This window comes from Brassica napus, chromosome A8 (genome assembly GCF_020379485.1).
Source record: "Brassica napus cultivar Da-Ae chromosome A8, Da-Ae, whole genome shotgun sequence".
Taxonomy (NCBI): Eukaryota; Viridiplantae; Streptophyta; class Magnoliopsida; order Brassicales; family Brassicaceae; genus Brassica; species Brassica napus.
This window is the reverse complement of record NC_063441.1, coordinates 22440434-22453547: the sequence shown is the minus strand read 5'-3', so window position 1 is coordinate 22453547 and position 13114 is coordinate 22440434. Positions and strand designations below refer to the sequence as shown.

At 36.9% G+C, this 13114-nt stretch overlaps 3 protein-coding genes and 3 non-coding genes across 8 annotated transcripts; 2 read left to right on the top strand and 4 right to left on the bottom strand.

Annotated features, from left to right (window-relative positions):
* Window positions 1-70: 70 nt before the first annotated feature.
* LOC125577506 lies at window positions 71-155 on the bottom strand. Its single transcript, XR_007315915.1, has one exon. It is a non-coding gene; the product is annotated as a small nucleolar RNA snoR114 (small nucleolar RNA).
* Window positions 156-159: 4 nt separating this feature from the next.
* On the bottom strand, window positions 160-230 carry TRNAG-GCC. The gene has a single exon. It is a non-coding gene; the product is annotated as a tRNA-Gly (tRNA).
* A 957-nt stretch (window positions 231-1187) lies between these two features.
* On the bottom strand, window positions 1188-2601 carry LOC106362230 (zinc finger protein CONSTANS-LIKE 7). The gene is made up of 3 exons (XM_013802080.3): window positions 2061-2601; window positions 1821-1973; window positions 1188-1687 (listed from the first exon to the last, which is right to left on the bottom strand). The coding sequence occupies exons 1-3, from the start codon at window positions 2469-2471 to the stop codon at window positions 1661-1663; spliced, it is 591 nt and encodes a 196-aa protein (XP_013657534.1). The 5' UTR covers window positions 2472-2601; the 3' UTR covers window positions 1188-1660.
* Window positions 2602-3268: 667 nt separating this feature from the next.
* LOC106362227 (gamma-interferon-responsive lysosomal thiol protein) lies at window positions 3269-5624 on the top strand. 2 transcript variants are annotated; one of them, XM_013802077.3, is made up of 6 exons: window positions 3295-3364; window positions 3472-4098; window positions 4169-4234; window positions 4329-4469; window positions 4779-4871; window positions 5307-5624. In XM_013802077.3, exons 2-6 carry the CDS (start codon window positions 3799-3801, stop codon window positions 5520-5522), a joined length of 816 nt encoding a protein of 271 aa, XP_013657531.1. In that variant the 5' UTR covers window positions 3295-3364; window positions 3472-3798; the 3' UTR covers window positions 5523-5624. The 2 variants fall into 2 exon arrangements, with proteins under 2 accessions (XP_048594256.1, XP_013657531.1); XM_048738299.1 differs by having other exon boundaries at window positions 3269-4098.
* Window positions 5625-6075: 451 nt separating this feature from the next.
* TRNAI-UAU lies at window positions 6076-6149 on the top strand. The gene has a single exon. It is a non-coding gene; the product is annotated as a tRNA-Ile (tRNA).
* Window positions 6150-6974: 825 nt separating this feature from the next.
* On the bottom strand, window positions 6975-12584 carry LOC106362225 (6-phosphofructo-2-kinase/fructose-2,6-bisphosphatase). 2 transcript variants are annotated; one of them, XM_013802073.3, is made up of 23 exons: window positions 12267-12584; window positions 12110-12173; window positions 11705-12000; window positions 11404-11622; window positions 11115-11324; window positions 10918-11013; window positions 10650-10748; window positions 10535-10564; window positions 10394-10447; window positions 10139-10196; window positions 9993-10066; window positions 9733-9824; window positions 9593-9650; window positions 9394-9468; window positions 9227-9274; window positions 8914-9011; window positions 8562-8637; window positions 8174-8236; window positions 7980-8071; window positions 7611-7679; window positions 7473-7536; window positions 7313-7378; window positions 6975-7220 (listed from the first exon to the last, which is right to left on the bottom strand). In XM_013802073.3, exons 1-23 carry the CDS (start codon window positions 12435-12437, stop codon window positions 7143-7145), a joined length of 2250 nt encoding a protein of 749 aa, XP_013657527.1. In that variant the 5' UTR covers window positions 12438-12584; the 3' UTR covers window positions 6975-7142. The 2 variants fall into 2 exon arrangements, with proteins under 2 accessions (XP_013657527.1, XP_013657526.1); XM_013802072.3 differs by having other exon boundaries at window positions 9993-10070; window positions 10143-10196.
* Window positions 12585-13114: the final 530 nt, after the last annotated feature.

The following is a 13114-nucleotide window of genomic DNA, read 5'->3' as shown; positions in this document are numbered from 1 at the left end:
CTTTCTGAACACCAAAAATAGTATTTGCACAAAAAAAAAATTGAACACCAAGAATATTTTAACAAAAGGAGAGCTCAGGTTTACGGCTATATCATCTGAAGATCAGATGAATGCGAAGGACCCAACCAACGCTTAAACCAATTTCTTCACAGCTCAGAATGCACCAGCCGGGAATCGAACCCGGGTCTGTACCGTGGCAGGGTACTATTCTACCACTAGACCACTGGTGCTTGTTGTTTTAGACTATATTAACTGCATCTTAGTTAGACCATTTTTAACTCTGGAAACAAGGATGATAAGTCACCACAAGATTGAAAGGTACATGGTTTTTGTATATATAACTGAAGCAAATTAAGTCAGCCATTCAAGTGATCTGGATTTTTAGTTTCCATATTTTTACTCAATCCACAAGTAATTAGAAGTGGAAGTTTAAGGATTGGCAAATGAACCAATATCTCGTCTGTTTGATATTTTCATGTCGTGTTTGAATCGCCAGTTGGGATCTAATTCCCAACTTGTTATATTCATTTATTACATAACTTATTTCAGTTTTGACCAGGCACATCCATTGTGTTGCAAAATCTGGAACATGTATGTATGTCTCATTAAATTGTTATTATTATTGAAAGTTTGAAAACAACAGTTTTGTGAGTAAGAACAAGATCTTCTTACCTATATCCTTAAAATAGTATTGTTGAAATATCTTAACACCATTCTAGTTTTATACTTCGCTATAACATTCAAAGAACATTAACTTGGCTTCTACTAGGTTTTGAGTTTTTTTTATGAAATGATGTAACTGTTTCAGCTCTTGTTCTCTACATATGTGCAAGGCCTGATGGATTTTTCAGTAATAGTTGGCTCTGTCTTGGGATGTTTCACTTAAGGGGATTTATAATAGATGATGGTTTTTTTTTTAGCACAATAGATGATGGATTTATCATCTATAGTTTGGGGTTTTATCTATAGTGACCTAGTGTTTTGGGAGCGGCTATATATGATCTGAGAATGAAAGATTAAACGAAGATAAAATAGTAAAGATCAAATAACCGGTAATCAAAATATGTAAATCCACAATATAGATCTGAAATAAAGGTTTATAGCCTGCTACAGTGAACATCACAAACTTCCTATGAGCTTATTCAATATCTTTACCAAGTCACAAAGGATCAAACTTCTCAACAACGTCCATGAATTTTAGTTTAAATTTCTTAATGGAAAATACATAGTTTTTTACAATACCATTAACTGGGCGCTTCAATAGAATAGCATTGTCATTCACTGACAGTAATATGAAGTTTATGCTGTTGATACACAGTTTGGTACAGTGGCCCAGACAAAGGAGTGAGTAGTTTTGGATTCAAACATGTGGTGATGGAACATTTTTAGACTTAGGCCCCACCAAACTCAACAAAGACTTACCATAAACGTCCTCTTCATGTAATCTTCAACTCCTTTGCTTTATAAGATATTTTGCATCTCCTTTTCTTTTCGCCGAGGTGATATTTTCGTTTAAAATGTGACAAAGTTGTAAAAGACGATAATGATATCTCAAAAAGCACAAATACATATGAAATAAAAATCTTCATAATAATAGTACTACTAAAAAAACATATCGAAGATTGGAGATATTTTTCTTCCAGATATTTTCTTTTCCATTTTAAGTTTCCCTTCTCACGAACCGACCCTGCAAATAATTGAAAACAAATCCATCGCAAGAAAGTTCATAAGAAATTATGGAGTTATAGGGTTATTTAGCACAAAATTAATCAGTGCCATGAAAGTAAATAACGATAATTAAAAAGGAGTAAGAGAGTGACCTTGAAACGAGGTCGTTTATCGGCGTTGAGCTTTCGGACTTGATACCTTATCTTCTTAGAGAAGAGCCTACTTTGTCTCTTCTCTTTGTATCTTAACACACTCGCTTCTCTTCTCGTGTTTCTCCCTTCATCCATCACCGGTACTTCCCCACTCTGGATATAAATCATCAATACTAATAATCAAAATTAAATTACTAACTAATAACTTGCACAACAAGTAAGAGATAAGCGGTAACTAACATAAAGGGCATTGGCCGGACCCCTTAGCAGTGAAGTGTTTGTCCACAGAGGTTGCTGGGGGCGATCAGACCAAGCATTAATAACTTCTTGATGGTTCAAGTTCAGCTTCAGACCCAACTCTTTGTCTTCATAATCCGTCGACATATTATTATCCCAAACACCAGAACTTGAGCCTTCTTGATCAGTACTCAATCTTTTTTCTTCTTCCTCTACATCTTCATCTTCTTTAAAGAAATCCCAGGTGAGTTCTTGAGAGCATTTTGAACCGTCAAGGTTGAGGTCGAAAATGCTGTCAAAATCATCCATAGAGTAGTTGTGTCGGTCTTCTCGAGAGAAAGCATTTATGGACTCGATGGTTGAAGAAGGTTGATAATCATCTTCTTCTTTCTTGGGTAATCTTTGTGTATCCATATATGTCTTATCTTTTTCCTCAGCTTTTTTTCTCTCCACTCCTATATTTTTTTCTGTGTCTATCCCACCTCATAACAAAAAGAACATAGATATATAGATATTATTTACAGTATTTTCTTTAATACTTGTACATGTGATGTAAGTAGTATAGGAGGTGGCATCTTATCCCAAAAGCGACGGGATAGTCCCAAGCTGATTGGCTTGGAGAGTCCAGCTTGGAATGCTAGTCGTGGGACCTCTCTTACTGCTCCTTTGGAGCTCACTAATTCCTCTTTATACTAGTAGCCGAGTCACAAAAGACAGCAATAATGTAATGTTATTTTCCTTTCTTTTATATTAATATAAATACATGCATTTGACTAGTATACAAAGTATTCGAAAATATCTATGGAAACATTTGAATACATACGTATAAAAATATCTACGGAACACTTGAATTTGAATACCTATATAGTGTACGCATAACATGAGAATATGTTAATATTAAAACAAACCAAATAATTTCTTTTGACAAGAACCTATGAAATATTAAGTCTTCAATGGATTAACAGTTTTCTTATAGTTTTATAATAAGCTTCTCAGTTTCTTTGTGACCAAATGAACATTTTCTGTTTTTAATTGGCAAATTAACTGATTTATTAGCTCATTAGAAAACATGATTTGCTTTAGTTTGGAAAGGGCCCGTTATGTAAACTGAGTCCCATTAAAACCTAAAAGGCCTCACGGTAACAGCGGCGTGGTTCGAGCCGAATTCACATCCAAACCAATGGTATTCCAAAGCATTTCCTTCTACATATTTTGGTATTCTATCTTTTTTTTTCCTAGTTCCAGTTGCGTTTAGGTTCTAACATAAGGTGTGGTTATTTTTGCAGGGAGCTCGAACATCTAAAACCGTGTGTACTCTCATCAAATAATTTTTTTTAATCTGCAAGTCTTTTTAGTGGATTTCCTTAGTTGTTTTGACTCAATTTGGTTTAAATCTTGAGTTTTTTTTTGTCAGCTGCCCATTTAAAATTAGAGCATGTATTAGTTACACAAGCGGATTCTCCGGAGAGCACTTCCCCCTCTGTTTGTGTTTGATCTATATGATCTTCGGGAAGCACATCCTCGAAGTCCTCCGTTTAAATCGAATCTTAGATCTAATGTTTACCATCTTTACCAAGCCCAAGTAGAAGAGAAAAAAAAAACATTACAAAATACAGTATGATATATAGCACGTGTCTTTAATCATTACCATAATAAACTATTGTTACCTTTCGCGAGCATTGAGGTATATTGTTATGTAATAGTAGTCTTTAAAGAAAAGTCAAAGCTCGTCTCTACAATCATGGCGTCGATGCCGACGAGCAAACATCTTTTCCTGATCTATTACGTTTCCCTTCTTCTCTGCTTTGTATCATTGTCGTCATCATCATCACCATCTGATCTCTCTGGCGTATCTCTACCATCTTCGTCGAAAGTCTCGCTGAGCCTGTACTATGAGTCTCTCTGTCCTGCCTGTTCTTCCTTCATAGTTGACCACCTCGTGAAGCTCTTTGAAGACGATCTCATATCCATCGTCGATCTCCATCTATCTCCATGGGGCAACACCTATCTCCGCCCCGACAATGTCACTGACCTTTGCCAGGTATACTTCTTGTTTTTTTCTACAGTATCAGATTCGTTTTCATAAACCTTGTATCTGCTTGTTGTTGCAGCACGGGGCAGTTGAATGCTTCTTGGATACGGTAGAAGCTTGTGCGATTGATGCCTGGCCGAAACTGGTAAGTTTAATGATGAGATCTGTTTGACGTGCGAAACAAGTTATACTCTTCTTAGACATATAGATTTGTGAGATCCGCCACTTTCGTTATGCAGAGCGATCATTTCCCTTTTATCTACTGTGTTGAGAGTTTGGTGACAGAAGACAAGTATGACAAGTGGGAGACTTGTTATGAGAAGCTCAATCTGAGTTCAAAGCCTGTTTCTGATTGCCTAGGCAGTGGACATGGACAAGAGGTTAGTAGTCCCTTCTCTTTATTAGTTTCATTCCACCACAATGTCTTTCTTTTTTTTTTTGATTAAAAGATAATAAAATAAAGCTTTTCACCACAAGTTGTTTTATGAGCATTGGAATAGTCTGGTTATAGAAGGGATATTCTGACTTCTGAGCAGTTTTATGCTTAATAAACTCACTTTTTTTTTGAACCGTTTTTCTTTTAATGTAAGATATTTGTATCTATGTACCATGTTCTTGTTTCGAAGCTTTTGGATTATATAGTTCACAGATTGGTGCATTTCATGCTAATCTTTTGTCACTTGCTGCAGCTTGAGTTGCAGTATGCTGCAGAAACGAGTGCACTTCAGCCACCTCATGAATACGTTCCATGGGTAGTCGTGGATGGTCAGCCACTTTATGAGGTTCGTTTAATATGATTCCTTTTAGAATATATTGAATGCTTACCGTGAACAATACAAGCTCTCTTAATCTCTGTTCAAGACTATCTCTATACTCAATACTCTTGAGAAAATGATTGAGAGCTTTTTTGTCCTGAGGTTTTGGGAGTTATAAATAATTAAGTAAGAGTTTTAATTAAAATGTTATAAATATAGAGGTTTATGTTTATGTTAAGTTATTTTGTAACATAGTACATAGATACAATTATTTTTTGTTGTTTGTAAAAAAAATAATTATTTTAAAAATTTTGGAGTCAAAGGCTAAATGTTTCACTTGATTATGGTCAGGATCGATCTTGTGGATTAGATAGGCCTAGGTAGTTTAGAATCAGTTCTCTGCATGTATATGTGCTTGATGTTTATTGGCTTTGAACTTACCTAATATTATGTTTACTGTAGGATTATGAAAATTTCATAAGCTACATTTGCAAGGCTTATAAAGGTGATAAAGTGCCTGGCGCGTGTGCCAAGTATTCATCCGGCGACTTCATTCGTAGTGTCAAAGTGAATCGCTTCCCTCTGGTTTGCATGAAAGGAGTCAATACGATGTTGGATTTGTTGGAACGTATCAAAACCTATTTATCCTCGTACGTCAACATCAGAGGCTTGCTATAAAACAACTTCACTTTCTTTCGTGCTATGTAACATGATAGTCTAAAATGTGATAGGTCTCAAGTTACATGACAATCAAATGTTGATCAAATTCTGTTCTCTCTTGTTTGACTTTTCACATTTAAATAATGAAACTAAAACCACAAGTTCTAACAATGTATACTTGGGTTGGGTTGAGACCAATGACCCATATGTATCGGTATCATTAGGAGTCTATAGAGATTGAAGATAGAACGTTAACATGAGGACTGTGACCCATTACTCAATTCTAACGTTGACCATAAAATAATATATGGAGATGATTTATTTTTAAGCTTTTTTTTATCATAAGTATAAAATATCGTACTTGACATATAATAAAACAACATGATAATATATAATACATAGTAGAAAATGATTGATGATTTATCATATGAGCTGATGTGAGGGTTCAAAATGTTACATAATTCTTCTGGAAAGTTATACTGTCAACATAAGAACCATGGATACTAGGTATACATAATACATGATTAAGATATTTGAAATTAAAAAATTAGTGGCGCATTTGATTTGCAGAGGTCCCGTAGCTCAGTTGGTTAGAGCGTTGGTCTTATGAGCCGAAGGTCGCGGGTTCGAGCCCCGCTGGGACCACTAGGCTGTTTTTAATTGATGTTTTTTATTACCTATCAATTTGAGATTAAATTCATGATTTCTCTGGTCTTATTCTCTCTCCTTTTGTTGGATCAATATATTTTTTATTGTTTACTCGACATCGTCAATTTTATATGCGGTAGAAAAATTACGCTAATTTGTTGAGATATGATATACTACAAGTGAATATTTACGATAAAGAGTAAATCCTAATTTTAGGATGACAGACCCTTTCAATCTAGTTCATATGATGTTCTTTTTTTGAGAAAAATAGAAAGATTTGTACAAGTTATACACTTTGTGAAACTGTGACTCGATTGACCTGAATTTGATGTATCATAAGGGATTTGTCTTTTCTATTGATTTCTACGAATTGGATCAAAGACAATTTTCGAAAGAGGTTTTAAGATGAATTGAAAGAAATTTTATATTGGTTTTACTTCCTATGTTTTATGAAAAAAAGTGATTTTTTTTATCGAAAGATCAGAAATATGTGGACCCGAAAGGTGCATCTCTTCTTCTAGGTTTTTGTATTTGACTGAGATGAAATATTACCAAGATATATCTTTTTGATCAGAGTGAATCGATCATTAGTTGATTACCATAAACTGCGCTGTACATTAACCTGACATGAGCTTAGAAAATGCTTAGAAAATGCAGCTAAGAGAGAATTATAGGTGGAGCAATTAGAACGTTTCATCTTTTTATTGTTCACGTAAATTTTAACAAATACACTCAGGCAAATTGCACTCTCAGTGTGAAATCTGAACCCACGGAAACTAAACAGTATGCTAAGAACTGATCGCGACGACAGCTATTTAGATCTATAATGTAAAAGTTAATTATTGTAAGAAGATATAACATGTTGGTATTACAAGACATGTGAGACTGTAAAGAAAAGTATTCAAAGGATAAAAACTAAGAACTGGGAGGCCAAACTGTAACCCAATATCTCCAAATCTTTCTATTCCACGGAAATTGTGGTTGTTGTAATCAGTCCATGAGTTTGTAGCGCTTCTCTTGCACACCAGAAACTCCCATCTGTATCTCTATGATAGTGTGCAGCGGCATCTGTTAGATAGCAATGATATTATTACGTGTCCGTCTTAACCATTCAAACGCTTTTAATCATGCAAAATTTCAAATTTTCTAATTCACATTACCTCGATCTGGGGTATTTCTTTGAGGGGACGATCCGCAAAATATGCATATAAGGCCCTTAGAACGGCCTGTGTACAAACCAAGTAAGAGGAACTCATTGAAATCAATTCAACATTTGTGTACTGTGTTTTTCTAAGTGTTACAGATCGTTTGGAGTATAACCTGGTGAGATATGACGACGACAGGAGCTCTTTGTCGTTCTAACTCAATGATCACAGGTTCCAGCCTATATTGCCAAAGAAGCAATGTTTGCTTGAGGTTTTCATTTTATGACTGAATGTCAAAAAAGAGACGACATACCGTTGAATTACATCGAGGTAGGACTCTCCACGGGGGTATCTGTATCGCAGTTTGTCCTTTCTCCGAGATCTAGCAGTCATATGCACCACAAGGTGATTAGAGAAGAGTAAGAGCGTATTGCCCGTTTCAGGATTGATGCATTTGTAGCACAGAGCTTACGTTAATGCAGTACAGTATGCAACATGGGAGTAAGTTTTTTTTTGTTCAGCACTTTACAATCTAGTTTCGTGGCTTTATGATGAGCAAAAAACTATAAAGTTATTTCTATTTTCCTCATTGAACATAATTTTTGTTCCCTTTCTCACATTCTTTTAGAACTCTTAATAATAAAAACTTATAAATATATACAGATTCTACCAAGCCACTTACTCGTACTCTTCCGGCATGTTCTTCTTTATCTCTTCATATGTCATTCCATCGCAAACTCCAGAGTTGATCTCGTCCAGGGCACGCCATTGCACCTACATATGAAAATAGGAAAATTTGTTTTTTTTCCTTGCATCAACAAATAATTACAAAACATTAAGAGTTGACAGATATTCTGGCAGTTGGTAAACACATACCTTTGGAAACCCGACAATGGAACTTGCTGTCATGATTGTTCTCTGAAGTGTACTGGTCCAAATCTGAAAGTAGACAATTATCAAGAACTTTATGATTTCAAATTAACCAAGTATGGAACTGCTTGAGCTTTTGCGAACTTGTGTGGCAGAAAAAGGTTTCAAGGATGGTTTAATGCCTAGGTTGGTGTACGAAAGCTAAAGCTTGTGTGACCATATTTTTTTTTTCTGGAGATTGCTAGACTGATTCAGAGGTTTCACAGTTAAACTCTTAACTATGTCAAATTGTACCAACGTTTTCCTTGGTACTTAGGTCAATCAACAAGCTTTCTTTGACACAATTGCCAATACATTTAAATTCAAATGTATTGTAGCAGTCTGCAATACTTACCGAAGCAGCCTTTTCATTTTTGAGTCGCTTCTCGACAAAGTTGGCAAGTTTCTTTGCATAAATTTTTCCAGATTCACTGCGTTTCAAAATTGACAAACGTTAAGAGGACAACTTTCACATTTTAACCAACATATACAATTTTCACGCTAAGGTTATTAGCATATTACTGAAGAGGTGAACTAAAACAAAATGGGCAACCGAGGAAAAGCAGCAAGAGTAGTCAACCCAAACTATTGAATAAGATGAAACAGAAAAATAAAAGGAAGCTAGAACCCATAGGCATCGGCTCAGAGCAGCAATTGGCATACGATATTCAAAATTACAATTTGGAAGAAACTGAGCAAAGACATACCTTATAACACTGTCTCCTCCAGTTCGGCCTCTAACATTATCCATACTTTCTCCATGCCGAGTGAGTAGTATTGGTCGTGGAGTGAGATGCGTATTCACCTGATTGAAGGTACATAAAATCAGCTTCCAAAGATAATGATCTCGTGATCACTAAACTTATTCTTATTGCATTCGCCAATGAATGTTGACTCTGTTGACGATGAGTTAATCACCCTTGCAAGTATATAACTTATAAGCTGATTTTTCATGTTACAAATAGGCGAAAGACATTTCAACTAAGAAAATAAACAAGAGACATGGTAGTTAATTCATACCAAGAAGAACACAATTCTTCCAGGAAGGTAACCACTAATATTGTTCACCTGCAAAAGGAATAGATTAATATTCAGGTATAGTCAAAACTATAGAGTATTCTATAGAGATCAGATAAAAACGCCATCAGTGACACATTTCTTCATCAAGCACATATAGAAAAACATACTTGTATCTGTCCACCATTACCGCTGACCATATCAATCATTTTGATGTAAGAACCTTCTTCAACAGGCTCATAAACCTATAAAGAAGAGAACAAACTCAGCACTAGAATCCAGTACCAAGACCACAACTGAGTCAACAACGCACTACGCTTTATCAAAGTAATTAGGACACGTATATAAGCTGCAGGTTTGTACACCTACCCTCTCATAATTGGCCAAACGGTCTCTAAAGTCTCTCACTCCAGCTTCAAAATCCGTCCTGCAGAATGGCATAAGCAAGTTGACAGGTATAAGAAGTCTACTAGGAAGAGAAAATTAAGTTGCTGACAGAGGCACCGTACTCTTCTGCATAATCAGGACTTTGCTGAATTTTAAGACGTATGTTTCTTTCAATAATGCGTTCATCATTGCATATTGTTTCCAGAAAAATTATCTACATGACAGATAAAAGGAAAATCAGTGACTGAAATAATCACAAATTAAATAATCAATACTAGCCGAAAATGGTCATGACAGTACTAAAAGCGCTGCATCTAAAGAATTTTCTGAAAGACACACTGTAACATAAAGGATAAGAATCAACATTTCGAAGCTTCAGTACCTTACACTTCCCTTCAGCCATTTTCATCAACATATTCCGTCGAGCTCGTGTGCTATTAGTTGCATCAAAGATTCCTACCTAAAGATGAACTATTTAGAATGAAAGATAAAAAAAAAACCAGGAGAAGCATCCAACTGACAAAATACCAACTTGACCACCCTCTTGCATCCAAGCGATCATGTCCTCCATCGCAAGTGCTGCTACCTAGTGGAATGTGATATATTACAACTATGTGCAAATAATAAGATGGATAGTGTTAACATTGATCACTGAATTAAACATCTCCCAATCTAACGAATTAAGTTTAAAGTAACATATAGATGAATTTAGTCGCACAAATTAGAAGAGACAGTCGCAGACTCGCAAATTGGCTAAACTAAGCAATTCAAATCACCACTTACCTCAGTTCGTGCCTCTACACCTTCTGGATTGTCAGCCCGAAAGAAATCAGCAGACTACAAAAAGTTCATTCAATGTCCATCACAAATCATCCAAAATGGAGGGCAGATACTTATAAACCCTGATTTAAAATCCAGCTTTACCATGTTAACTCCATGTTTTAGCCGCCGATACTGTGAAGAAATGGAGCAATGATTGAGTCAATCTCTTCACAAGTGTTGCAAGTTGCAGATCACGCAAGAAAAAATAATAGCAAACCTTTCCAACATTAAAATGTTTTGTATCGTGGCCCAACCAGCGTAGATACCTTGTCAACTTTGCTGCAGTAAATGTCTTTCCTCGAGCTGGCAGGCCTACCTAATACAATATGATGGAAATGGTGTGAATCAAAACAATCAGTCCTTTTTTCATTTAGGTTAATACATAAAACAAAATAGCCAGCCATCTAGCTCCCAACAATTAAACGAGGAAACATGAGCTGAAAAGCCTGCAGAAACTATAAACGGCGTCTATATGGAAAAAGTACCAGAACAATTGCTAGGTGTCTATCTTCTTTAGGTCCAAGCATTTGGTCAGCAACTGCTCCTGCAGCTACAGCTCCTGCAGCGGCTGGCATTGAATTCTAACAATTTGAATGAGAAGAGTGAAAAGACGTCAAAAACTTTTCGACTCTTAAATTTTAAGATAATCCCCACTAGAAATAGAAATTAGCTCATGCCTAACCTTGATTTGCGCATCAAGTTTGAGGTCAGCCAAAAAAGAGCTTGCGCTAACAGACTTGACTAGCCTAGGGGATCCAACACCACGATCAACAAAGAGCCCCCTTTGACCATCTTTGTGCTGGAAAGGTGAGAGTATCCCCACTGACTTTGACTCGCCCACTCCTGAAGCCGAATAGGTATCCGAGGAATCGGGAACAATGATATTCGTTTCCTATAATAAGATGTATCCCAAAATAAAATAAGAAAGATGACCATTAACTCATCTAGCATGCAACTAATCAAAGTAGAACCTTTGCAGATGGCGATCCATCAACGCTAACACCAGAAACTCTAGGACTGTTCGATGCGGCCTTTGGAGTATTGTCATTAACAAACGAACCAGAAGCTGAAAGAGACCGTGGATTCTCTGCATTGTCAGCCGCATAAACAAGAGACGAATTTGCAGAAGCTGCAGGAGCAGGGACCTCATAATGCTCGAGATCAAGCTCCAAACTTTCTGAAGGACAATTCTGTGAGAAATAAAAAAAAAACGTTCAACTAAGAAAATCATTTTTGTTGCTGTTTTAATTGACACTGCATCAAAGAAGAAACCTCATCTACAGCTGTTGGATCAGGATTGATGCTGACATCAGGGATTCCACGCACAGTAGAAGGCTGGAGATTCTCCCTGTAAGCTCGCCAACTAGCAGCAAGATCAAACGGTGAAACTCTGTCAGCTTTGATGAACACTCTGAACTCAACAACCACATCACCTTCCAGCTTAAACAGAGCTACTCTACCATCTCCTTGCAACGAGCCACCAGTAAGAAGCCTGTTTTCACCTTCCTCCACTATGCAAGGCGTGTTTCTATCCCTTGGCTTCAACAAAAACTTGAAATCCAAAGTCTCTAAACACAAAACCAAATTCAAGAGAACCGTTAAATTGTATAGCTCACAGAAAACACGATTCGATTATAATCTAAACGATCTCGCCTAAACAAGTCAACTCTCACATACCGTGATCAGGAGGAACAACGAAGCTCAGTTCCGATATTGACGCAGATTCACGTTGCAACGGAAGCTATCAAGCAAAAAAAAATCAACAAAAGAAGACGCAGAAGATCAAATTCCATATGAATCGGAAGGACAAATCAGAAGATGAACAGATGCTCACAGCTTTGGAAGGATCCCAAGAGCCGATGACTGGAAGAGAGCCGTAGACATGAGGAGTAAGCTCGCCTTCGACCTTGGAGTTCTCCATTTTGAGTGAAACGTAGAGCTGACCTCCTCCGCCATTGGAACCATCCTCCTCTTCTTCGGTATTCTTCGATGCGCTTGACCCCATCGAAACCACCGCCGCTCTGATTTGAATTTGATAAAGCAATGCGTAACAGAAAGAATCAAACGGAAAAGAGATTCGAGAGAAAGAGGAGAAACGAAGCCGCTCCGCAGCTTTTTTCTCCAGAAAATAATAATAATCGGTTAATTCTCACTTACTCAGTGGTATACATTTGTGATAACCGGATAAGAGCAATACGTGGTGGTTGGTTACTTTAGTTTGGTTCGTTTCCGGTCGGGTCGGGTTAATATTGTTGATTATTGGGCTGGGCCTTTGTTACCAACTGATTACAATTAGAAGCTCTGTCAATTCTCAAATTGGGCTGGGCCTTCGTCACCAATTTGGTTTGGGTCGTTTCCGGTTATATTGACCGGTCGTCTTGAAACAGAGAGCCTTCGTCACCGAGCTCGAGCAAACTTCAAAAACTGCGGAGGAAAGCTAGAATCGAAGAATTTAACCGAGGTTTGTGCATTCGCTTCTTCGTTTTTTTTTGTTATTTTCCGTCGTCTCCTGAAGTTTTCGTTCCGGAGGTTCGAGATTTGGTGGATTGTGTATCGGACTTAAGATGGATTGTGTATTAGGATGATTCGTATGATAGATTGTTACTCTAATGTGTATATGCACAGAAAGTGCTGAACTAGAGTAGATCGTTTAGTGAAGGTTTGCTTCCCTACACTCATCTA